Genomic DNA, 26263 nt, shown 5'->3' with positions numbered 1-26263 from the left:
GCACCCAACTTCTGGTGTGTTACAGATTTGAACCAGTTTATGAACACTTACACTGGTTTATGTGTAATTTCTGTCCTTAACTTGAATGACACAAGAAGCCGTTAGTGGTGCTTTTCTATATCATTTATGCTGCCAGTCCACATAATAATACTGTTGATAGGCTTGGAGGACCTCACAATTAATATATTGTCTTCCTGTTTTTAAATTATGTGGTTTAATGCTGAAGTAAAGTACCAGTGAAAAACATAGGGAACTTAAGAAAAAATATCCGCTGAGGTACTTACAGGTTCAATCACAGCTGGTTCCCCCTTCTGTCCTTTTTCTCCATAAATACCATGTCCAGTCACCTTTCAGATCATAAAATAAAGCATAAGAATCCTGTGCACTCTGAACGGGGAGTCTATAACTTAAGGAAAGGGAAGGAGGAGTAAGAGTAAAGAGATTTTGCCTCTTGGCCTTCCAAGCATCCCCATCTGCTTCACTGTTGCTTGAGGTTGATTTCACTGAAGTCAATGAAAGTTTAATCCAAAAGATATTTTGTTTTGTTTTCATGTAGGCTTGTAAAACAGCAGTACCACAAAATAACATGCTGGTCAGGCCACTGCACTGCACATACTAGCACTGCCATAACAAATCTTTTTTCACTCTGTTTAATTTTCTCCCAGTTAAAATGAACCATGCAAGATAAAAGCTTAACTGTGTGTTTAAAAAATAAATGAAGAGATATCTTTATAGCTGTTAAAATGTCACATTAAAGGGATTTCATAGAATCATAGAAAATTAGAGTTAGAAGGGACTTCAGGGCTAAGTACAGACAGTCAAAAAGCCAGAGGCTAAATCAATTCAATCTTTTCAGGTTAGTTTAAACTGCACAGACTGAACTGATAAGCCAGTGAACAGACATTCACTTCTGATTCTGGAAACGCAGCCACACGCCTACAGTGGCCCAGGCCAGAAGCCAGGGGATGCTATAGCAAACCTCTCTGCTCAGCTGGAGTAGCCAACCTGGGCAAGGCTAGCCCTCCCACCCAGCGGGATGTTGGGGGACTGTGAGTTCACGTGAACCTGGAGGGGATCTGGGACAGAAGTTCAATAACTGATTTAACCTAAAATAGTTCAGTCTGATACTCTATCCACCCAGGTTTATCTTAAACCAGTTTTGGCAATTTTGAAAGCAGTTTAAGTGTGCTGAACTTCTGTTGCCAGGGCTGGCCCATCCTATCCTGAAAAACCTGTGTCCAGAGGGGGCCCTGCAGCTAAGGGGCCACCTGCAGCCCTGAACACTCCAAATCAGTGCTGTAGGAAGGGAGATGGATGGTTGCTACCACTCTGCATTACTGCTGCCACAGCCAGCTTCACATCTGGCCATTCGCCACTCCTCCCGCTGCCGATGACAACTTCTTCCCATCAGGGGCCCCAAAACGATATCTGGGAGGGAGCACCCAAAAAAGAGACTGGGGGCCAGACCTGTCTCTTGTGTTACAGATTTGAACCGGTTTCCAATCACTCAGACCAGTTTATGGGTAATTTCTGTCCCTAGCTACTCAGGAGATCATCTAGTCCAATCCCCAGCTCAAAGCAGGACCTTTCCCAGTTATATTATTCCAGCCAAGGCTTTGTCTAGCCAGTCTTGTGTTTAAGCTTTCAATTCTCTGTTGACTATAGATAGTGAATATAACTAAGAAAATATTTATTATAAATCCTGAAGAGCTGAAGACTCTGAAATATAACGTTTTCAGGATAGAGCAGAGATCTAGTTTCATGATTTCAATTACTGTTAAGAGTTCTGCCATCGTATTCCTTAACAGAATTTATCATTTTGTCTCTGGTGTGATCTAATACTTTTGGATGCTTTGAGGAGAAATGTAAAGTTAAATTTTGATCATGGTGGTTTTCAATGTGCAGTGGTTACTCTTCAAAATCAAAAGAAAAAATCAATTCAGTCCACTGAAATAAGTCAATGGATCAAAATAAGTTTGTATGATTTGAATGTATGAGTTTCCATAGGGATGAGACAAATTATGAAAGAAACACAGTCAAGGAATGTTTTTGCAGGTAAGACAATGCAAAAGAATGAATGCCGGGGCTGAGTGTCTACAGAAGAACCAACTCCTCTACAGTTTTTTTAATGCAGCACACAGCTAATTCACAAGGACTGTACAGGCTCTCAGACTCTCTCCCCTCTGGAGTGAATTTGATCCTTCCTGTTGTTACCATCTATGTCAGAAGTATAAATCCAAACCCATGTCACAGGGCACCAATACGATTAAGTCACAAATACAACTGTACCACATGATTGAGAGAGGGAAAATAAACAGTAAATTGAACATAAAGGACTGAAGCTCAAGGGTAGCACTGGAGATCAACTTCAAAGCAAGTCCAATCAATCATCCCAAACTGAGTGTGCAAGAAAAAACTAGGATGGATAGGGAACAGGCATATTACACAAAATCTTCCCTTTCTACAACACACAGGGGTTTTTTCAATCCACAGGGGAGGTTAAGCTGCTTCCCATATTAGCAACATTCCCTGCCAGGTTGTACCCTTTATAGAGAAATAACACTGAAGCAAAATGTGAAATCTTTCTACTAAGCAATGACTTTATCCTGGGAAGAGGAACACTATTCATCGCCAACGACAAGAAAGTCAATACTGAATCTTATTTCCAATTACAAAAATTGCCCTGTTGTCTTGGTGCCAGCAAAAATCTGCAAGGCCACAAAGCTTTCACCCTTGAAAAGAGCATCAGAGAGGGAGACTGAGAATTCTCTACCATTCATTTATGGCCTTCAGTTTCCACTCCAAATACTTTTCTTACAAAGGATATTACAGGACCCGAAACTGTTCAGTCTGTCCTATATATTTCAGTTGATTTTTAGCATAACAAAGTTTATGAGCTCATAAATCGCCTAATATTATATAAAGATCTTGAAATCAATGAAAAAAGTCATGCATTTTTATCTAGTAAGGGAGATTTCTATTATTTTTCTACATTAAGAAAAATTTAGAAAGATACATAATTTCATTCAATTCATAAGTTTTCCTTAGAACTCCCCAAAAGTTATGAAAAAGAACATTATTAATATAAATAAAAATAAAGGCTCATCAAAAAAGGCACTGAGCTTGTTCCAAAGGCAATGGCAGCACTTATACCATGTTCAGTGGGCATTGGATCAAGTTCTATATGCTCCAAAGACTATAACAAGCAATCCAGACAACTAAAGAAGAATTGCTAAAATTAAACTGATTTCTATTTCTATCATATTTGCCTTTAAGCAACTTACGCTTGTTTCTGTGATATCTGTCTCTGCTGGAACACCTGGACCAAACTCCTCATTAGTGTGATCGGTAGGTTTTTCTTCATATTCTTTATATTCATAAAAATCATATTCGCCTAAATCTCCATCTACCAGTAGGTCAGATTCACTGAAGTCTACTCTTCTGTTTCCATATTCAGTTTCCTCAGTTTTTTTATTTTCTGAATCATAATCCTCTCCAGTTACGTATTCTTCAGTAAATACTTCTTCAACGGGATTTTGCTATTCATGTAAGCAGGCAAAGGTTTGGGAATAGGAGGAAGATGTGTATTACTGTTAGTAAAGCAATATAAGCAATTGGTGATTGACCATGATGATGTCAAAAAGAAGTCAGAATAGTAAACAAATACATATTTTCTTTCAATTAGATTCTGAAAGACTAGAAAGCCAGCATTTCAGAGTAATTAAAAGATCATTCTATGTACACAAGTTTGTACAAAGAACTTATGTTTTCATACATCTTTTTTTCCTGAAACATTAACTCTAATTGTTCATGCATATACTATGTGCAGCTGCTAGTTTACTGTTATTTCTGTACCAAATATAATCTAAATTTCCCTGCTTGGTTTTACACTTTTAGTTGTCAAACATATATATTATGTGGAATACAATCGAACATAAGTATCCCAATGACCTATCGATTTATTTAGATTTGTTTAGACGACAACTTTCTAATTTGTAATTGGCAGGAAGCGCAAGTATTACTTGAGCTGGATCCAGCATTCTTATCCATCAATGAATAATAATGCCAGGCTGAATGTTTCAACATTTTTCCTTCCAATGATGTTGCAGTACATGCATCATACATACACATCATCATGGTTCATTGCTTTAATAGCCATTTATATATATTTTTGGATAATACTAAATTCCACCTGAAAAACTCATAGAAGATGAAGTTGAAACTTCGGTGAAAGCTAAGGGCCTTGTTATACATTGCACTTTGAGCTCCTGAAATGTTGATCAGTGTTAGTGCTAGCTCATATTTGGAGTACTTACACCTTAAGGCTAAAAAACTTCTCTGACTATCCCAACCTGCACAGCTGTTACTTGCCACTAGGGGGCTGGTGAGCAGGGGCCTGATTAGGAGCTATAGGGGTGAGGTGCCACTACAGGGCTGGTATGCCAGGACAGGCTTCTATGCCCTATTCTAGGTAGGGGAGTGGGAGAAATGGGTTGGTAGGGGAGACAGATAATTAATGGAATAGGTGTAGGTAATGAAACAGGAGGAGGAGGAAATGGGGTAGTGAAAGGGTGATGAAATGAAGGAAGTCAGGAAAGATAACATAAAAGAAGTTAATTCAAAAAGAAATAAAGAAGTAGTAAATTAAAGCAAGTCTCATGTTTTAATAAATTACATAAATTAATTTGGAATTGGGGCATGAGAGTGCTGATCATGCTTCCTGGGGTGGTGGGAGCTGAGCAGTGCTTTTTGGGGAGCTACTGCCCCTTTCCTGGGAAGGAAGTCCCAGATAATGGGGACCCAATCTGGCCCCCACCTTATTCCCCTGCCATCACCTCTTGACACCACTCCTGGACCTGTCTATGCCCTGTGTCCTGGCTAAATGGTATGTGTTCTGCAGACTGTTTGCATGAGGTTGTACCACTGGGAATGGGAAGGTCACAGCCCCAGAGATAGAAAGGGAAGTTAGCTTGGTGCCAGGACCACCCCTTGGGCAGCAGAGTTCAAGGTGTGGAAAGTCTGTCCACACAGAACAAGATGGTAGGGTAGGGGGACACTGTATCCTAGGATGTTGGAAGACTCCAACTTGGGCAGTTTATCTGTGGGGAGTGGCCACACATTAATGGAACAAGAGCCATGTAACATGGATCAGAGATAAACCTGCCCTGGAGTGATGTAACTTTAAGCTACCTAAAGTGTGCTTAAGACTAGTTTTGGATGTTACGAGCTCTAGGAGCTGCCTAAAATAGAAGTGTAACAAGGCCCTAAGTCTTGCTTGCAACTTCCATCCTTAATGACACAGTTTAAAACCAAGCAATCTTCGTATAACTCCAAACATATTTTAAAAGCATTTTATCTGAGATGTACAAAACTTTTATCTTTAAGAAAATAACTGTATTTCTTTAAGTCTCTGGGAAAAGAACATTTTGAAAACAGAAGCAGCCAAATATTCAACATTATATGTGTACCCTGGAGTATTATTTGGAGTGAGTTGATGCATCTTTAAACAGCATACAAGGAGACTTTGCTATCCAAAATCATTAATGGTAGCTGGGTCCAATCATGGTGCCATTGAAATATAAGAGTTAAAACAGATGGTCCAATTCTGATTTTACTTTAATTTAGGGACAGTGCAGTTCCAAAAATTACAAAATTGTTATTTCTAATTTACATTGTGTACATCAGAACCAAGACAAATACATTCATAAATCAAATCAATATTTGGAAATCAACCCCTTTTTTTACTTATCTTTAAAGATCTGATTTCTGGGTTTTTTATGCAAAATTGCTTCATATGGCTCCCACTGAAGAAAAAACTTAGCATTGTGGGTTCGGTCTCACTACAGTAAAGATATTGCCCTACTGCCTAACACAATGTAAAAAACGCAAGGAGTGTAACTACAGAACCCTTCCTCATGAATAGCTGCCAGATAATTGCAAAATCTAAAACTCAGCTCTCAATAGCTATAAAGACGTGATATTTACATTTTAACTTCTAAAATGCATATGGAGGAAATAATAAAATCAACTTACTTCTCTTTCTGTATTTCATCATATTATCTAAATCATATGAACTTTTTGGCATCTGCTCCACAGTTCAAAGCATAAAATGAGCAATTTCAGTACTAATTTTCATATTTGGCTTGAATGAGTTATGATTGTAGCTTTAGGAGGAAAGTTCAGTTTTGTACATCTTTTAAGCAATATATGTTCATTTTGAAAGCGTTATGTAAAAGGAAACTGAAAAACCATTTTACTGTAATTTATATATATATACATATATATATATATATATGTAATGTGTGTATATGCATATATATGTAATATACACACATATACATATTTATATGAATGCAGACATATATATACACACAAAAGTAAAACATTTATATTAATGTTTCCTTAAAAATAATGCTTAGGTGTTTTATTGTTGTTATCAAGCAGTAATAATTTTAGCATGATTTGAAGTCACTACATGATTTTTTCCAGATGCGCCGCTCAAATAAATACTTACTGGCTAAACCAAACCAATAATGTTTAGTATGAATGTAACCTTAACAACAAACAAAGGCTTTCGTTGTTCTTTTTGGCTAAAAAAACTGCTAAAGTGATGGCATTCAACTCACTTCAATATACTATGAATTACGTGAAGTAAACATCAAAGTTAAAAATTCAATTGGCTAAAATAAAACTAAAATAGCAAACAAGTTAGTTTCTCCCTTAGCTATGGTTTTGGTATTACAGTTAAAAAAGAAGATTCTCAGGGATTGAGAGATGTATGTTTTAAATCTATCTGATCTATGATAGGTGAGGGGCAGAGATTTGAATGCATGTTTGTCTGCCAGGTAGAAAGTGGTATGTAAGATGGAGAAAGGGAACTTGTTTAGGCAGTAGGGAGAGAAATGATTAACTACTGCTAGTTGCATTTAAAACCATATCTCCCCAGAGACCCTCATTCTCTGTTGTCAGGCCTCTTTTTTACTCTGTAACTCTTAGAGTAAAGAGGAGGAGTAGGAAGGTTTTGCTTCCCACCAGTGCAGAGGACTATAACTAGCACATATTCCTACTTTCACACAAAGTGTAGTCCTACTCACACCTGCATTGGATACAGCAACCTTGCACTCCATGTGCTATATGAAACAAGGAAGGACTTGCAGGAGCAAGGACTTCACCGTTTTTACTTGAACAAACCTCCTACAGGGCCATCAGAGAAGTATGCTCAGGAAAAGTTTTGACATTCACTATTCATGCATAAAATCCCATTGATCAGAATTATCCAGATACATATACCAAGAGGAGTTTTCCCTTTCATGTGCTTCTGTTATAAAAGAAGATAGGGAGGGGAGGCACCTTAGAGATCCACACCCCCTTCCTTTAAGCAAAGCAATTGTAATTCATTTACCATTAACATTGCGCTGATAAGCATCTTCATCTGCATTTTACAACCCCCCTCCCCCACATCCTTGTGCCCTACTCTCATTACCTCATTTGGTTCAGTAGTCTGGGTGGGAACTTCTGTTTGGGAACTGTAGTCATTTTCAGTTACACTATACTCTTCTTGAAATTCATCAACAACGTTGGCCTGATGTTAAAGAGAAAGTACATTGTTAAAAAGGTAGTAAATGGGAAAGATCCAGCAGGAATCACTGTTTAATTGCATTACAGCATTAGGCAGAGATGTATTCATCTAGTGGGGTTAGGGCTAGTTATGTCTCATGATCAGAGATCTTCCGGTCTTGGCCAGAGAAAGATCTTGATTATTTCTTTGCTACCTTTACCCCTAGTTTGCCTTTAGCTGCTTCTTGGTAACTTTTCTTCTTCTTGGATGCAAATTTTTCAGATTTTTTTGTTGTGATCTTTTTGGGTTTGTCCTTTGAGTAAGCAGCCATTGTCGTCATCTTCCCTTTGGCTTTGGCTTTCTTTTTCTGCAAATGTGGCGAAAGATGGAATGGAAAAACATAAATAAAATAAGAAAGAAAAGCAGGAAGCATGAATGAAAGGAGGCTCAGCACAGGCAAAATGTTGTCAGTCATCAGGCTTTCCACTGCTAAGTAAAAACAAGTGATATATATGAGAAAAAGGAGCAAGTAAAAGGAATTTAATGAGTTAGATAAGATGACACAAAATAAGAAACTACACAGTAAGAGACAGACGGACACTACATGACAAATGGACCAGATTTTGTTACCTCAGTTTGTGCAACTGTCTCTTCAAATAGTGGGGGTCCCTCTGTAACAGTGTCAGTCTCTTTATAATCTGCTTCCCCATACTCATAGTCATATTCGATTAAATCTTCTGGTAGGTACTACATTGCAAATGGAAAAATATCAGGCATGCCTATGTTAGTGGCAGCAAACTACATTAGCAAATTGGAAAGCATCTTAACCTTTACTTGGGAGTAAAGTTTAATGTTAGTGTGATGAAGCATGAATCATTTGATATGTCCATTCATTGAGAAAAGCACTCAATAGCATAATTTTTTATTTCCTTTTTTAAAATGCAATACAAAAGTCATGAAAAGCAAGTAATGGATGCGGAAGAAAAAAAATCTTTTATTGGTTGCACAGAATAGTCAGCTATAATTTAGATTATGGGGAGATCCTACCAGCATTTACAAAATCACATATTTTTAGATTATTTTAGGAACAAATAATTTGATAATAAAGTCTCTTTCCACCCCTTTCAGCTTGGTCTCTACCTACTTTCATACTGCCTGCAAGAAGAGTGTGATTTCTAGAAGTAGAATTAAATGGAACTGGTTTGCCCACTTGGTGCAAATGCAAGCAGTCTCAATGTTGCTATATACTCTGTCTGTTAGTAATGACCCTCAAGAAACTCTTACATCACATGGTTCCACCAACATACAACATGCTCCAGCCACACCTCTCTTTCTCCCAACAGGGTAATGATTATGATGTGATTTAAGTATCTACAAGAATACTTAATGTCATTGTCATAAAAAAATGTATTAGCAATATTGGAGGAAGTATTAAAATTAGTCTTTGCTTCCCCAAAGTAATTTACATCATCTTGCGAAAGATGCTAGTTTACCAGCTTATAGTGGTCAGGTCTACCTTTGCCTTGAAGACAAGTTTGTGAGGAAAAAGTGTTTAGTGAAAAAGTAGCAAAGACCTGATGCTGAACCACTAAATCGACTAACTTTTTGCTATTTTATTGCTTTTGCATCTCTAACTGGTCAATGACCTCTTACACAAAACGTATTCATTTCTACTCTGTGCACCCATTTTCATACCAATATCAAAATAATTTGACCTCCAATCACTTTGAAATCTTGCTTTTTCATTATGTGCAATTATTGTATTGATCATGTTTTTATAAAAAAGAAAATATATATTTTTAGTAATGCTTTTTATGTTGATGTTGCATATGGTTATTTTCATAGATAAAACTATTACATGATATACTGACAAGAAAAAAAAAGCAGCATTTGAATTTTAAAATATATCCTCCAAAATTAAATAGGATATTTTTGGATGAAACTTTAAATGCACAGCTTTGATTTATTTAGGCCTAGAATGTAACTTTCAATTGTTATAAACTGGTCAAGAATATCCTTCCTACTGAATGTCTGTCTTTTAAATTTACCTATTTGTCATGAACTACTGCACATGGGTCAAACCAGGCTCTGACACTGGACGCATCTACACGAGATGTTAAATGAATAGTTGACTAATTCTAACTGCACATTAGCGTGTCACAATGAAAGCCATGGTATTGCGCTAATATGCAGCAGAATCAGTCTAGTAAGCATTAGCGTCACTTGAAAGGCATGTGCTGGTGTTACTGTGCTGTAGCACCAGTTACTGCTCATTTAGTTAGTACCTATTATTACAGGTACTAAACATAATGTGCAGTAACCACAGCGCATTAATGCACCACAGCACATTAATGCATGTGTAGACATGCTCATGGACATCAGTAGGAGTATTCACTTGACAATCAGACAATCAATGGCACTGCATTTATAGAACAAATCAGGTACCATTTTAGACTAAAATAATGCATGATTATTTCCCATCCCCTTTCTGTTTAGTTATTCCCAGTGAAGTCAATGGAAAAACTTTAACTTGCAACTCATCTTGCCAGAGCTGTGCAGAGACAACAGTACCATTTTCATATAGAGAAGGAAATAAGGGAAGGAAAGAGTTCTCATTCCTGGAAACTGAGCTAAACATGATTGGTTTCTAATGAAGAGTAACACTGAAAATATGAAAGCAAAACATGTTGACAAACTTCTCTAAGACCATTAGCAACAGTGTAAAATAACTATTAAAAGATTCCTTTTAAATTAGCAAGGTACACAACTTGCTTGGAGGTGCTATAACATGTATAAATCCACAACAATGGCTTGTTTCTCTTCTGTTGCAGAGTCTGTGAAGTGTTTTAATATAGGGGGAATAAAGATTCTATGAATTGTATGCCAGACTGACTGACCAGGGAAAGCAATCATATATATGCAAATAGTTCTGTGGCAAAAATTGTGTCAAATTCTCCTCAGTGTAATTTCCATTTGAAGTTAATACATTATACTAGATATGAATTGCGTTAAAATAGAATATCCAAAATCCCAGGGGGTAAATGGAGAAAAATATTATAAAATTACAATATTACTATTTCAATAGAGGAAATTTCAAGAAATATATGTTACTGGAATTTACTTTGTTTTTAAATAGCTCCAAATTATACTATATATACTTCACAAGTATCACAGAACCTTCCACAAACTGAGACGCTGTAAACATCAGCATTCATTCGGGACGTTCAACAATTAATGGCTTTGTTGGACAGTGCCAAATATGTGGCTAATAAAATTACAACAGAGGTTAAGAAAAGTTCTTCAAAGGCCACAACCAAACAAAAATGTTGACTGGAAAAAACAGTTGTGCCAATTATGTTAGTATGAAAAGGGAACATGGTGCATAAATTCATATTTATGCTAACTTATGCCAGAAGCACAGTTTGAAAAACCAGACACTTATGAATGAGAATTATAAAATACATATACAAAAGCATGGATATGTGGAGGCATCTACTGCAGCATGCATAAGCAAGTGGAAAATATAACTTTCCCAGGATGATGCTTTACTCCTTTATACTTAATGCAAATGAAACTGGCTTTAAATATACAATGTGTCACAAAAAAGCTGGTCATTTAGGCTATCATTCAGATGCCAACTCTAAGACTGGAAGGTTGGTAAGTTGATGAGAATTATGGGACAGGGGTATTAAACATACAGCCTGTGGGCCAGATTTGGCCCACAGAACCATATTATTTAGCCCCTGCTGCTGCCCATGGGTCTTGGAGCAACCCACAGGCAGCAAGCAGGGTGCGTCAGATGGCCACATGCATTGCATGAGGACCCAATCCCAGATTGCATCCCAGAGCAGCTGCAAGCAGCACAGGCTTAGAGTGACTACATGCTACTCTGGGGCCGTGCTGTGCACAGCAGGCCCTCTGGAGCTCAGGGACCTGGCTGCCCAGCCCTGCGGCGGCAGCAGCTCTGAGGCCATGCCGCTATTATAAAGTCATCTCAGAAGACATGAAAGGCATAGACGACAAAAAAAGAAAGACTATATATGAAAAGACACTAAATGAAAATGGTAATTTTCAATAAGATGTCCTCAGTTTATGGTGTGGTTTTAGATTTCCCGAGAGTAAAACCATTCTGCCATCATTAAGTAGCATTGCATCCATCTCTTCTGGTTCTCAACTGACTTTTATCCAGATCCCAAACTGTGGCAGATAATGTGAAGGTTTAGCAAAGGGCTGAAAATGGGCTGAATGAAGAGAAAGCAGAACTGAGTTTCATTCGAATACCAGTAATGATGGATTTGCTAATAACAACAAGACACAGGGGGCCATCTTTTACATGGACGCTGGAAGGACGAAGGTGGTAAACGGTGTCTACACTGCAGTTAGTACTTCCAAATGGGGCAGCAAGTGAAATGTACGAAGGAATTAACATTCCAAGGGTAACACAATGTTCTGTCTTTTTTTCTCTCCTAGTGTAAAGCCACCAGTAATTTACATTTGAGCTATCTTTGTAATGACTATTGCATATGGTTGTTTTCATAAAAGTCAGAGGAAGAATAAAACTTGGTGTTCCTTGATGGGATAAAATATTTCCAGTATGATCTCATGCCTTCTTTAGCAGAGTGAACCGTGTGATTATATTACACTACCAGATCATCATACAGTTTCAATTAAAGAGATGTACTGTTTTCTTCATCACATGAATTTCAGAAGCAACAGGTCAGAGACATACAAGAGAGATTCCAACTGTAGGAATGGCTTAAATATTCCTAGGGGAGGCTTGCTTGGAAAATGGATGCTGCTGCTGCTGCTACAGAAATTACTTGAAAGTTTAACTTTTTAAAATTTCTATAAACAATGAATGTTAGCTGTTTATACTCATACAATGGCTACAACAAGTAACTGGGTATGATAAAACAATTGCAAGTATATCAGAAAGTGATTGAAAAATGAGTTCTAGGATTCCACACTGTAGTTTTAGTAAGGTCAAATTTCCATATCCTGAAAGATATCGTTAAATCAGTTTGACTAGCTAAAAAGAAGTTAAGATTCCTCTCAATAGTGTATGGACTATTAACAAGTTATAAACTGTAGCAGAATAAAGAAAAGGTTCCGAGAAAAAAATGAGTATATTTAAAAGTCCAAAACAATATTAACAGGCCACCACAGTTGTCACAGCTAGAAGAGGTAAGAAAGTTCTAAACAGTAAAGTACCAAAAAGACAGTCCTTATATCACACTGTCGATGAATTGTGAATGGAGGTGAAGGAAATGCCGTCCCTAAAGAGATGACTGTGTTTTAAATCCACAAGGGGAAGAATAGCTCCCAAAGAAAGATCATATAAAGATAAATGGTAATCAAAAAGTTCATGATTTTGCATTAAATCAATTGCTTGAAAGAATACTTTCCTTAATTGTTAGAAAATATGTTACTACAGCCTGCTAATTGGCTTGACTGAAGTTCAAAAATGTACCCGATTACTTTATGCTGAACATGAAAATAATTCTCTCACACTAGTCAATGGAAAACCTAAATTTCTAATCAACAAAACAACTGAAAGGGAGACCAATTAATATGGTCAAAAAAGATGGTTCAAGCCTCTCAGGAAGCAGGCAGAGGTGACATTTGCATCTCTACTCTGAAGTACATATCATTAAAAGACATACATTGCACTTTTTACAAGTAATCCATGAATCTGGGACTGGTCCAAAACAAATGAAACATAGTTCCCTTTTGGGAGCAATTTCTCCAGGCAAAGTCAGACAGTAAGATTTATTAGGCTGTGAAATAATCTTCCAAGAGAAGATGGGAAAGCCTCATAGCTGAGGCCACTAAAAATTAAACTGGAAAACATACTAGAAAATATATTACAGGGTACAATCCAATATCATGAAAGATGGATTAGGTGGATAATAAGTCGCTCCCCCTCATTTTTGTGAACTGGCTATGCTTCTAATTTGGCTGAATTTAATGTGATTTCATTTACAATTTAGAGCTGACTATGAAAAAGCTAGGCAGAGCCAGATATTCAAAGTAATCATGGGAGCTTCAGGTGCCCACTGAACTTTCGGGGGAATCACATGCCTATCTTCCTGCATACTCCTTGACAAGTCCAGCCAGAGACTTTTTCTGGACCTTTGACATAATTTGATCTTGATACTGAATCAGTTTCTACTGAAGTATAGACACAGAATGAAACAGATGCTCTCAGTAAATGGACATTATGCATGAAATCTGCAAGCACTAACTTGCTTTAACTTGCCATATCCAAAGCTAGAGGTTCCAACTTTACAAGCTGTTTAACCTCCCTCATTTTACAAATTAAAAAGCTTCTTTTTGGACAAAAGGTAACAGAGTATTGAGCAATTACATAAATGAGTTTCCATTTTGCAATTACATAAATGAGTTTCCATTGACATTTTATTGGCTTTATAATGACATACAGCCCATCACCTGGACCGTAAAAGACCCCTAGCCCCTCTTGCATAAAACGGGACATCACCCCTTTTTCCTTTTTGTGCGTTTTAAAACAAAAGTCAGCCTTGCTGGTGGAGGTGGTGTTTTAGTTTGGTTTGACTTGCTTTTCTTAATTCAAAGTTGTGGATTGTACTCTAGGGACCAGGCAGTGAAAAGCTGGCCTTGCAAGTCTCAGCATTACATACTTCAGTCCCTTTTTTGGGGTGTAAGTACTGTAGTTTTAATGGTGACCACTGCAGGAGGAGACTTATATTACTAGAATAATTTGGAAAAAAATTTCTTTATAAGTTGAAAAGAAAATGTTTTGGGAATTTCAAATATCTTTTCTCCAGCACAAAAAGCCTTATACAAAGACTGTGCAAACAGATTATAGAAAGGAAAGAAACTGCCAGTTATCTGTTGCTTTGAGCATTTGCTGTTCCTCACTCTTTTTTTTAAACTTATTTTTTTTATAAACAGTATTAAAAAAAAGTCTGTTTTGGAATGTTGTTTCAATACATCTACACAACAAAGGAGACCCATAGTGAAGCTCTCATCATAGTTCGATAGGGACATCAGTATATTCATAGATGTTTAAATTTCGCTGAATTTTCCTGAGCTCAGTAACTTGTGTTTGACTAAAGTATAACTGGTACTTGTTAAATCTTGTTTACCAAAGAGGGCAATTCGCCTCAATATGAAAGCATAGAAATGGAGAATCTACCACTTCAGTGGACAGTCACATCCATTGGTTAAACCACTTTACCCATTAAATATATACTTCTTAAATCTAATTTCTATTTTTCTGACTTCAGCTTCTGTCCATGGGTTTTTTTATGCATTTTCCCCACAGCTAGTATTTTCTTTCTGTATAAGAACTTACAGTGTAATAAGGACAACTTTCGAGTTTTTTTCTTTTGTTTTTTAATACGTTAAACATGTAAGTCTCTCACTGTAGGCATCATCTCCAGGCCAGAAATTGCTTTTGTGGCCTTTATGCCTCCCATCCAATTCTTCAACACTTTTTTTTTAGTAAGTGAACACCACAACTATATGATAAGTTCTAATATCAGTCTCACCAATTTCAGAGAAGTAAAATTACCTTCCTATTACTGCTCACTGCTCCATTTATGCAGCTAAGGACCTCATAACCTCACACTGGGCACTTATATTCAGTTGCCCACCATGTCAAGCATCTTTACATATGCTCTGGGGTGGTCTGAGAGCCACTTTAATTAAAGCGCCTGCAGTGTCACGTGTATTCAGCGTGCTGCTCTTCAAAATTGCAATGGGGCACTTTAACTAAAGCTTGTTCGACGCGTGATGTGGAGGGTCCTGGTGCACTTAGTATGCTCCAGCAAACTTGCTTAAGTGCTTAATTAGCACAAGTTGGAGCAGATGTATATAGGTGCCTTGGTTCCTAGCATCTTTTCAGAGTCTATAATTTCCAGGTTAAAACCTTTATTCTATGGGTTTGGCCTACTTGCCTTGTTTTTAAATGCGTTTCTTCATTTATTTATGGCTACAAATGTATTTATTTGTATCCATAACTGTATACAATTATTTGCAGGTGCTTGCAGGCCAGATGAAAGTGCCTGGCGGGCCAGATCCAGCCTACAGGCTGTATTTTGACTGCCCCTCAGATAAGGAATGTAGATAGTCTACATGTGTGTCTGATGCATTACAGGCTAACACAGTTTTAGTCCTAGCACATATATATTTTCAGAAATATATGCTAATCCAAGTTATGGACTGTCAGAAGACACAAATGATTTTGGGGGGATTACGCTCCTGGGAAGTAGATTTCAGGATTCAGTCATTTTTTATATATATATATATATATCCCATGTGCATGTGCAGTTCTTGCGCTCACATGGCAAAGGAGGGAAGCTCTACATGCTGGAGCTGCCTGTGTTCCCAACCCACTACCAAACAGTTCCTGGGACTCTGCGGGGAAGCAGGGGCTGTGGCTCCCCTCCACTTCCAGTGGAGTCCTGGGGCCTGCATAGCAGGGGGAGGGGAAGGCAGCCAGCGCCAACATGCTGAGCTTCTCTCCTGTGCTGTGCGAGTGCAAGAGCTACAACGCATGCAGGAAGCCCCAGCAATAGAGGTGCCCCGGCCAGGATGAGCTCCTCACCCCTGCATGCAGAATTGTCTGGAGTTATGCACTGCCAGGCACCAGCATCTATGTCAGACATGAGCAGCCACCACTTGCTGGTGCTCCTGCTGCCACCAACGGGGTCTGTGTGTACCATGCGGGGAGGTTGTTTGGCCATGATCCCTCACACACCACAAAAGTCACACACCCACACACTACCCCCCACATATACACACCCCACAACATATTCTATTACCCTCACGCACCCCACACCCCATCATACACACACACATACCCCACACACAGACACATCCACCATACACACACACCCCTACCATACTCAGACCCCACCATACACACACATGCACAACCCCACCCCTCGCACAAAATATACAAGACTAAGACTTTATTTTTTGAGTTATTAGGCAATCATCTCTATATCATATGTAAACACAAATCATGACCAAAATATTTTTTGTAATAAAATTAACATATACTATAGTAGGCACTTGATTTCTAGTGTATGATCTGGTTTTTTTCGGGTTCCAAGATGGCAACCCTCCCCTCCCAAAAGCAGTATTTCCAGGGGGCAAGGGGAGGGGACTTTTGGTAGCAAAGGTCAGGGTTTCAGGCAGGACTTCTGGTCCCAAGATGATGACCAGGGTGCAGGGCACCTATCAAGGGGCGGAGCTACCTTGATAGGTGCCCTGCACCCTGCAGTACTTGATAGCTCACCAAAACTCATTAAGCAGTCCTCCAGCCAAAATAAATTGCCCACCTCTGCCTTATCTGCTAGCAGCCAGTGCAATCCATTACGGTAATTAAGTCCATGTGAAAGTCATCCACTTGACATTAATCTCACCAGGAGTACTGCTGGCTTCTGAAATTGTTGTGGATACTCTTGTTAGCTTCTTCAGGACAGTTTAAAAGGAGCCATTTGATTTCACTGAGTCTTTTCACATGAGACTTACAAATCAAAGTCCTTGGTCATCTTGGTTATTTTCAGTCACAAATGGAATTTCAACAATAAATAGGATAGCTAGAAATAAAAACTTTCCTCTTTTTCTTTTTTCTATAAATTTCATCCTGTAAGTTTATTTCAGATACATTAAATTTTTACCTTTAGGCAGCTCCACCTGCCCAAGTCACATTTATATTTATTTTTAGATGACAGGAGTTGAAATTAAATACCTTAACAACACCTAAAAAACAAGGCACAAACTTTGAAAGACTTATTCGTGGTTGTTACTAAAAGGTCTCCTATTGACTCCGGATCAGCCCATAAATGCTAGGTGTTAAATTAGTTTAAAGGGCTCCGTTAAAAAAAAAAGGTTGGCAGTCAGAGGAGGTATTTAATCTGTATGTAACTAACTGTTTAACTATAAGGCTGCACACACATAATTTTTATACTTATAATAAGAGGCTTTATATCTCTTTATTATCCACAAGCAAGTACTGCCAGCAGCCTCAAACTCTCAGCTTTGTCATAGTATAAACAAGGAGGAATTGAAATATTCATTTTCTATTTCTTTATTACGGAGAGCATGTACACATTATCCAGGGCACTGCTTCATCTTCACATGTTTCATATCAGTCATAAATGATGCATTAGAATCTAATAGTGCAGGGACAGTCAAGGTTAGTAGGTATTCAGGGCTAACCTCTCTAGATAGAGGCCTTGATTCTACAATACAACTTTGCAACAGAACCCTGTCCTGCATCAGACTGAAGGATGAGAGCCTTCACTGCCATGTGCAGTAGCCTGAGCCTGGAGGAAAAAAAGCAATTAGTACACTAGCACTGGTTAAGGGCTAAATCAGGAATGGGCAATTATTTCAGCTGGAGGGCTGTTTAACGAGGTTTGGTAAGCTTTTATGGGCCTCATGGCTAGCCCTGCCTTTTGACAGTTGCCCTGCCCCCCAGTCCCACCCCTAATCCCTGAACCCTTGCCACTGGAAGTCCCTCCCCTCACCCCCCAGAAACGCTCCTTTTAGAAGGGGGTTTGCCCTCTTAGAACAAAGAAAAAACTCAAACCAAACACTAAAAAGTCAAACACCTACTATAACGTATTTTAATTTTATTACAAAATATATTTTTGTCATGATTTGTATTTGCAGATTGCATAATAACTAAAAAAGAAAGTCTTAGTCTTGTATATTGTGTGTATGTTGGGTAGAGTGTGGGTGTATGTATGGTGGTGTGGGTGTGTGTAGAGTGGGATTTGGGGGGGTGTATGGTGGGGTGTGGGGGTTGTATGTGTACGATGGGGTCTGAGGTATGTGTGTAGGGTAGGGTTTTGGGGTGTGTATGGTGGGATGTGGGGGTGTATGTTTCTGGTGGGGTGTGGAATATACGTGTGTGTATGATGGGATGTGGGGGTATGGGAGGGGTATGTATGTATGGTTGGGTATGGGAGGGGATGTCTGTGTGTAGGGTGGGGTTTGGGGGGTGTATGTGTATATATGGTGGGGTAGGGAGTGTGTGTGTGTATGGGGGTACGTAGGACTGTGTGTGTGTGTCTGGTGGAGTATGGGAATGGATGTCTGTGTATGTTTCATGGGCTTTGGGGGATACATGTGCATGGTGGGATGTGGGGGGTGTAATACTGGTGTGTGTGTGTGTGTGTGTGTGTGTGTGTGTGTGTGTGTGTGTGTGTGAGAGGGGGGCTTGAGGGGTGTGGCTACATGTGCCTGGGGGCAACAGTGTATGTTGGGGGTGTATATGCGGGGGGCTGTGGTGGCAGGGTGTGTGTGGGACATTTGTAGGCTGTGAGGGAGGGTGGGGGGCTGATGGGACCCTCCCCCCTACACTCTTGCACAGAGCCCACAGGTGGTGGCAGCAGCAGCAGGCAGGGCTGTTTGGGGCACTCGTACCTGCCACAGACGCTGCCGCCCGGCAATGTGAGGCTCCACCCAGCACTGTACATGGTGGCAAGAAGTGCAGCTGAGCCAGGCTGCCTCTATTGCCAAGGCTCCCCACTGCACACATGCAGCCCCCAGCACTTGCTTGCCACCAGAGGGAAGCTCCATATGCTGGATCTGGCTGCCTTTGCTGATTCATGCCATGCAGGTCCCAGGACTCCATGGAAAAGCAAGCTCCGGAGCTCCCCTCTACTTCCAGCAGTTCCAGGACCTGCATGGCAGGAAATGGGGAAGGCAGCCGGCTCCAGTGCATGGAACTTCCCTCTGGTGGCACACAAGTGCTAGGGTCTGCACATACACAGCAGGAAGCCATGGTGATAGATGTGGTGCAACCACGCTGCACTCCTCACCACCATGCATAGCATTGGCTGAAGCCATGTGTTGCCAAGTGGCAGTGCCAGTGCTGGGCACAACCACCCCAGGCATCCATGCCTGCTGCTGCTGCCACTCTCTGTGGGGGATGTACACCATGAGGGGCTGTGCAGGGGTCCTCACACAGGCTCTATGCTGCCGCCAGCCCCAAACCCACACGCCACGCTTCCACCAAGATGCAGCTCCCCTGCCCACGTCCCTGCTGCTTCCCTGCCTGCTGGAGTGAGCAGCATGCTGGGGAAGCTGAGGAGTTTCCCCAGCAGCTGCAGCAGCTGCAGCCCTGCCCAGAAGCTGCATGCTGTCTGGGCCGAGTTATCTGTCCACCCATGAAGGTAGGGTATGTTGGCTGAGGCGTGTATAGTGGGTGTCTCCCTCCCACCCTCGTGGCTGGAAAGGGTGCTTGGGGTACAATCAGTTGGTGGGTGCCTCAGGCTGGATGTGACCTGGGGTCCATATTTCACCTGTCCCTAGCCTAAATGCTGCTTTTGGAAGCCAAAATCCAGGGAAGCAAGAACCTTGTGATTGGAAAGTTTGGAAATGCACCCTCCCCTACCGCGCAACCTTTCCAAATCACATATCTATATCTGTCTCTGAAGGAGAAGGGATCAGGTTCATTTAGGAGAAGGTTGTCTTGTAAAAGAACACCCTGTCATCTCAGCTTCTACAGTTCATGCCTCTCAGGAACAGGTTAATGCTCAGCACAGAGAGAGGGGTAGTATTATACCTATCTAGCAAATGTTTAAAAAACAATTCTAAATGCCAAAGAGAATCTAGTTTTGGAAGCTAAAGGACATATGCACATTCTGAGGGAATGTGAAGGCAGGTTGTTTGTCCTCTCAATTGCTTTTTGTTCATACGAGCATCTTACAATTTAATCTCAGAATTTACACAACACCTCTCCCAGAAACAATCTGTCCTGAATGCACGGTCTCTTTGCTTGGATCAGAAAATGACTGAGCGAATTTGTTCAAATTGACTTCATGCTTTCAAAAAAAACAAAAAAAAATCCATCATATATTAAAGGACTAGATTTAAAACCTGTACAGAGTTTCTGTAACATTTTTAATATTTCTGAACATATTTATAGCTAATTGCAGGATATTTGACAAAAACTTATATTAGCCAGCTAGCCGGAATACTTAGAAAGTGCTGAGCAGATATTTATATTTCTTTATTATTTAGATGGGAAGGGGGGATTTTAAATTTTTATTTTTATTTTTTTTTGCTATTTGAGGTCTTCCATCCCCTAGAAAGAAACCACATTGTCTTCAAGGAAAATAGGAGATGTTCACTTTCCAATGTAATTATTAATATTGTCAATAAAATGAACTGAGCTTTTTACATATACGAGAAACATCCTAATTCATGACTGCCTGAAAACAACCATACGAGGACTCAGCATACTTTTTAATCTTTACCTCCTCAGTGGTGTGAAATATTAAATTTAATCAAATATTGAGTACACCCTGACTAGACACAGGTGAGTTGATTTAAATCTATTTACATCTCTTAATAACAGCATATTTACATTTTTTCAGTCCTGATGGTATCATCAAAGGTAACAACTTTTATTTTTCTCTTTGGACTCCCGATTTCATTACCCACTACAATATTGGTTTCAAAGAAGAACTGCTTGTCTCTGTAGTTCACTGTGAGAATGGAGAGATTACCTGACAAATTCTGAGACAGATATCCATAAGGTATGTAATAGTACATACCAGTCCAGATCCATAGTGGGTATAAATCAGAGTGACAAATTTAAACTTAGAGAAAATACACCAAGTTACATCAGTGAGGATGCCCCATGGGTGACTACTTGTTTCTTTGAATATTAAAATTTATAGTTCCTCCAGAAAAAAAAGTCTGTGCGCTATAACTCTGTCAAAAGCTATGTTTAGCAAAACTTGGTGACAAGTAAAAATTGAGTTTTACAGAATGTTTCATATTTTGTCATATATGCATACAGGCATGCGGACAAGGTTCTTTGGGTAAATCTGATATCTTTGATTACACCAAATCAAACATTGTGTAATTTCTATTTCAAATGGCAAAATTTGATATCTTCCATGTTTCAGGGGCATAGTTCATAGCCATGTTGGTCTAAGGATATAGGTAGACAAGCTTCTTCAGTAAATCTGATATCTTTTACTAGACCAACTCAAATAATAAAAAATATTGGATTTATCCAAAGATTTACAAAAAGATACAAACATGCATGAATCCATGCATTAGCAAATGAACTTATGGTCAGACTTCAAAAGTGCTGAGGACTCAGAGATTGCGCGATTCTGTGGCAGAAGATGATATTCTTCCTTTTGAAAAAACAAGTCATAAATGGACAAGTAGCAGCAAAGAGGCTCCATCAAGTAAGCAGAGATTTAGTGTTCAAATGTCTAAATATATGTATAAAAACTATAAAATGCTGCATATTGTAACAAAAGCAATTTAACTTCTGTTGAATATGCTGGTGCTTAAACACTGTATTGATAAGCATCTTAGAAATGTCTGAGATAAATGGAGAAGAGAATGCACACCTGCAACTTCATCCTATTTTACCTTCTGTGTCTCTAGAACAATGTATGCCATTTAACTGTAATTAAATGCCCCCCGGTACTCCGTATCCAGCACAACCACTAATGTGCAATAAATGTAGTAATACATGACTGAATACTCACCTCATCAACTTGAGGATCTTGAGCTTGAGCAGCATTGGGTACAGGGGAATCACAGTCTGGGCTATAATGCTCACAATAGTCGTATGCTGCTCTGGGATCAGCTATAATCAATAGCTGCTGGATATCACCCTGTAGGAAAAACAAATGTAGATTAAATTAACAAAAGCAAATGTCATCAATTAAAAATCAAGGGAAGTACTAAAAATGAGTAATTGTCATGCATAGAACAAAAAAGGAAACTGTATGTCATACATGACATTAATATCTGTAACTTCACCTAACTTTCCTGATTCATACAAGACAATTTCAATTTAGATTTAAAAATATTTATGCATGGTCTAATCATATACAAGTGTTTTTAATATTAGACTGCTCAACAATTTCAGGACAAATGGAAGTTCATTTATAGAGATTGCCTGAGTAAGGATGGAGTAAAAGGAAAAAATGAGTAATAATTCTGGGCCTTGGCTCAAAACACTAGAAGTTATTTAGTCATCAAGTTCTTCATATAAAAAGTTTTGATTTAGATAAACCTTGCAAAATTGGGATCCTTATCTCAAGGTTTTACTTAGGACTTCTTAAGAACTAAGAGCATGAAGTCCAAATTAGAATTTTCCATTTTAAAAAATAAGCAGCACACCTTCCAAGTTCAATGAGAAGTGAATAGAAGTTTTCATACTTTTAAAAATCTTTTATGTGCTTAGTCTGAATAGGGTGTCCAGTACAGCCCACAACATCCCAGCAGATGAGGCACCATTAATTTTAAGTAAATGAATTAAAATATTTCTATATTATTAACCATACCATTCATTATACAACCTAAGATGTGATTTACTTTTCTGACTGCAGCTGCACATTAAACTGATTGTTCAAAAAGCCACCTACCAAGGGCAGCCTGGTCCATTTCTGAATTGATTCATTTATCATATTTTCTCACCTGCCACATGCTCATAAATATGACATGCATCTTGTTTTTGATAAGACAGAAAAAAAAAAGATTGTTTTCCAGAATTAGGGACAGAGCTTAATCACTGGCTCATTCACCCTCCCTTTCCTGGTCAGACAAAAGCTGTAACCCTAGCTGCTGCTGAAGACTGGTTCTGAAAAGGGCTAAAATAGTTTACAGGGCTGTGAAATAGGAGAAGAGATCAGGAATAGTGAGTAGACAGCAAACTTGCCAGAAGAAAGGTTAGGTTGATTAATGGAACATCAAGAGCATTAAAAAGGAGAGACAGTCATTAACACCTATGGAGTGAAGAACAATGAGCCATGAAGTCAACTGACTCCTGTAGCTGCCTGACTAGAAATGCCATTGTTGCTGCTTGGTGGAGAAAGCATAAAAGCAGAGTGTTTCTATTTCAGGCAGAAAATCAGCTTCCCCACCTAAGATATACATCCCAATTTTGGGGGGCTTATTTTTGAGGGACAGGTGTGTGCAGTATATGAATAAATATGCTATTTTTTAATTACACTGTATTATAGCTAAAAGTAACTCTCTGCTATATTTTTAGGGGAAATACCATATAAACTTCAGTAGCAACAGAAAACAAACAGGACCTCTGTTTTAAGGTTGCAACCAAAACAGGCTGGAAAATAGAAGTAGGGGAAAGTGTGAAGATTTATAAAAACGTAATTTTGGTAGAAAAGTTCTAACCCCCAATTTCACAGAGCAAATTGTGAGGTATGCTGATTCTTTGATTTAATTCACTCCTTCCAAAATTTGAACTGGTAGTTCTGAGGGCATTGCTACAGCTTTCACTACTTATGGGAAGCTTTTGTGTCCAAGTCACAAAATATCTCCTTTTCTGCTGAAGGATATGTATGCATTACAGCTGGACAAAGTAATTTCAGAAGTATCCATCTACAGATTTATTTAAAAAACATCAATGAAACTTTCATTTTATGTGAACATTGTGTTGAGTGACTTTTTCGTCACAAGAATGTTAATAGGAAATGATACTCCTGTGAGTAGGTGTGTTCACAAAAAAGTTATCCACAAAAGTGAAATTATGACTCCATTTAAGTCAGTGAAAGTTTATCTTTGACTTCACTGAGACCAGAATTGCATCCTATAAGCTTCTGAACAGCCTTTTGAAATATTTTAATTTACTCCTATTGTTTATTAATGTTGTAGCCAAGCAAGTGGGGGGCAAATCCAATTCATCATACAAAAACAGATGGTGAATAATCAAAGAAAATAATTTGTGAATAACCCATATACTGAAATATGTCTGCATTTAATCCACTTACAATACCAAGCAACTTATTGCCAATATAACAGAGGATTTTTAACTTCAAAGCTAATAGCACATCACTCAAGTTTAGTTTGCTGTCAGCAAAAACACACAACTCACATAAATTTTAATAAGACCTGTCAATGCACAACCAAGGCAAGATAAACATTAACTTCACTAGGGTAATTAGGATATAGATACTCAATGTACTGTGAAATGTTCTACTTGTAATGCCATACAAAAAGGACTACATAAAACTCTTGTTAATGCTTTAATCTCATTTTACTTGTATTGCTGACAGTTGACTCTTGAGTAGTTTTTGCCACCTTTCCCCTATTATGACATTTTAGAGTCCAGTAATCACCCAGAGGTAACATACACTAGCTATCCACTATTAAGATTTGAATTAATTCAATTTATTTATATACATTGCCTCTGTTATTCTACATAATAACTTGCCGTATATTATTGTTCATCTTGTACACCTACATAACTTTATGCCAATGGGTTGTTGCAAGTCTCTACACAAACACATTATCAGTTTGGGAGTGTGAAGGGTGCAAAGCCATAATTACTGGTCTGTAATTTCCATGCTATTTGTATCTTTGTTCACTGGGAACCAGTCTAAATGCCTAGGATTTAATTCAAGGCATTTCTAACTGCCAGCATGCAGCTCACCATACAAGTGATCAGCACTGCCATTCAGAGAGCTTGCATCATAACCATGCAAACAAACAAAGAACAAAAGGCCAAAAAGACTCAAATAGACGTACAGTACTTCAAGGTAAGCTTAACTGCAGTCTTTCACAAGGTATAATGAGAAAAAAGTGAGAACACAACACAAAATGTATCAAAATACAGGTTGTAGTTAACATTACACTCTATTTTCATATCTATCTCTGGGCATAATATGCAAAAAGAGCATGCAACCAGTAAAGATCTAGTATTCTAGACAATAAAACGTAGCTCTGCTAAAAAAGTGGCTCTGAACCCCTCCAGGAACCTTCTAGGTGGATCATTTTCAACAAAAAGCTTTTTGGCTTTCCAATTTATTCTTAATATAGTAACAAGATTTAAGAAACTTTACATAAATCAGCTAACATTTCCATTATAAATTCCTTTTTCATGGTTTATTATTCTGCCATAAAACTAAACTTTTTGAAACTGGGCATATGTATATGGCAAAATGCATTACATGTATTTTTTTTCCTGAAATGATATTCAGGCACTTCTATTAGTTGAAATAAATAGGTATTTACAGTCTAAAAAAATTATACTTTATTTTTTTACAAAAAATGTTGGCAAAGCCTTCTTACCAATAGCGGTGCAATTTTAGGAAGTAAACAAGGGAAATTTAATTTAAAAAATGCTTAATAAAATTTGTAAAACAGCTGTGAAAATTTTGTTACCTCACACATTCCAAAATGATTGCAAGCTTATCAAAACAATAGCATCATTTTTTTCAGAATCAAAAAAGTAGGTAAATATTTGGAGAAATTTAATATAATTCTATGCATCTTTATGAAAAGAAAAAAATGTGAAATAACACACAATAATGGGGAAAAAACTTATAATTTTCTACAGTGACATTTGCCAAATCAATTAATGTATCCATGAGTTTACCTTTTTGAAGTATAGGCAGTCCTTGGACTTATGACACAATTGGTTCCTGAAAACTGCATCTTAAGTCTAAATGTAACTTGGAATCACATGTCTGTAATAACTCGTGCAAGAAGTTTTATTCAGCAAATCTGTAGCTTTAAACGATATTTTCACTTGTATTATATTTTACTTCATAGACTGATGGGTCTGTTGTCAGAATAATTCAATCAAAAATGTAAAAATAGATTTGTCAACCTTCCAATCTAGCTAACATGTACCCGTTCATTCACCCTTTCGCTGTCACCAACTGTTGTTTGAACACAATTAACTTCATTTCCCTATGCCTCACT

At 38.3% G+C, this 26263-nt stretch overlaps 1 protein-coding gene across 9 annotated transcripts in view; it reads right to left on the bottom strand.

Moving 5' to 3' along the window:
- Positions 1 to 26263, bottom strand: part of COL11A1 (collagen type XI alpha 1 chain) — a 256244-nt gene that overhangs the window by 163914 nt on the left and 66067 nt on the right. Inside the window, exons 5-10 of one of the 9 annotated variants that reach the window (XM_090048879.1) lie at positions 22078 to 22206; positions 8189 to 8305; positions 7773 to 7925; positions 7484 to 7582; positions 3285 to 3539; positions 285 to 347 (exon numbers count right to left, since the gene is read on the bottom strand). In XM_090048879.1, coding sequence (XP_089905005.1) covers positions 285 to 347; positions 3285 to 3539; positions 7484 to 7582; positions 7773 to 7925; positions 8189 to 8305; positions 22078 to 22206 — 816 coding nt within the window. The remainder of the gene's footprint in view (positions 1 to 284; positions 348 to 3284; positions 3540 to 7483; positions 7583 to 7772; positions 7926 to 8188; positions 8306 to 22077; positions 22207 to 26263) is intronic. The other 8 variants (XM_090048880.1, XM_090048883.1, XM_090048884.1 and 5 more) reach the window with 8 other exon arrangements.

This window comes from Crocodylus siamensis, chromosome 5, assembly GCF_052110815.1.
Source record: "Crocodylus siamensis isolate JL-2025a chromosome 5, ASM5211081v1, whole genome shotgun sequence".
NCBI classification, from domain to species: Eukaryota; Metazoa; Chordata; order Crocodylia; family Crocodylidae; genus Crocodylus; species Crocodylus siamensis.
Note: the sequence above shows the minus strand (reverse complement) of the source record. Positions and strands in the feature narration are given on the sequence as shown.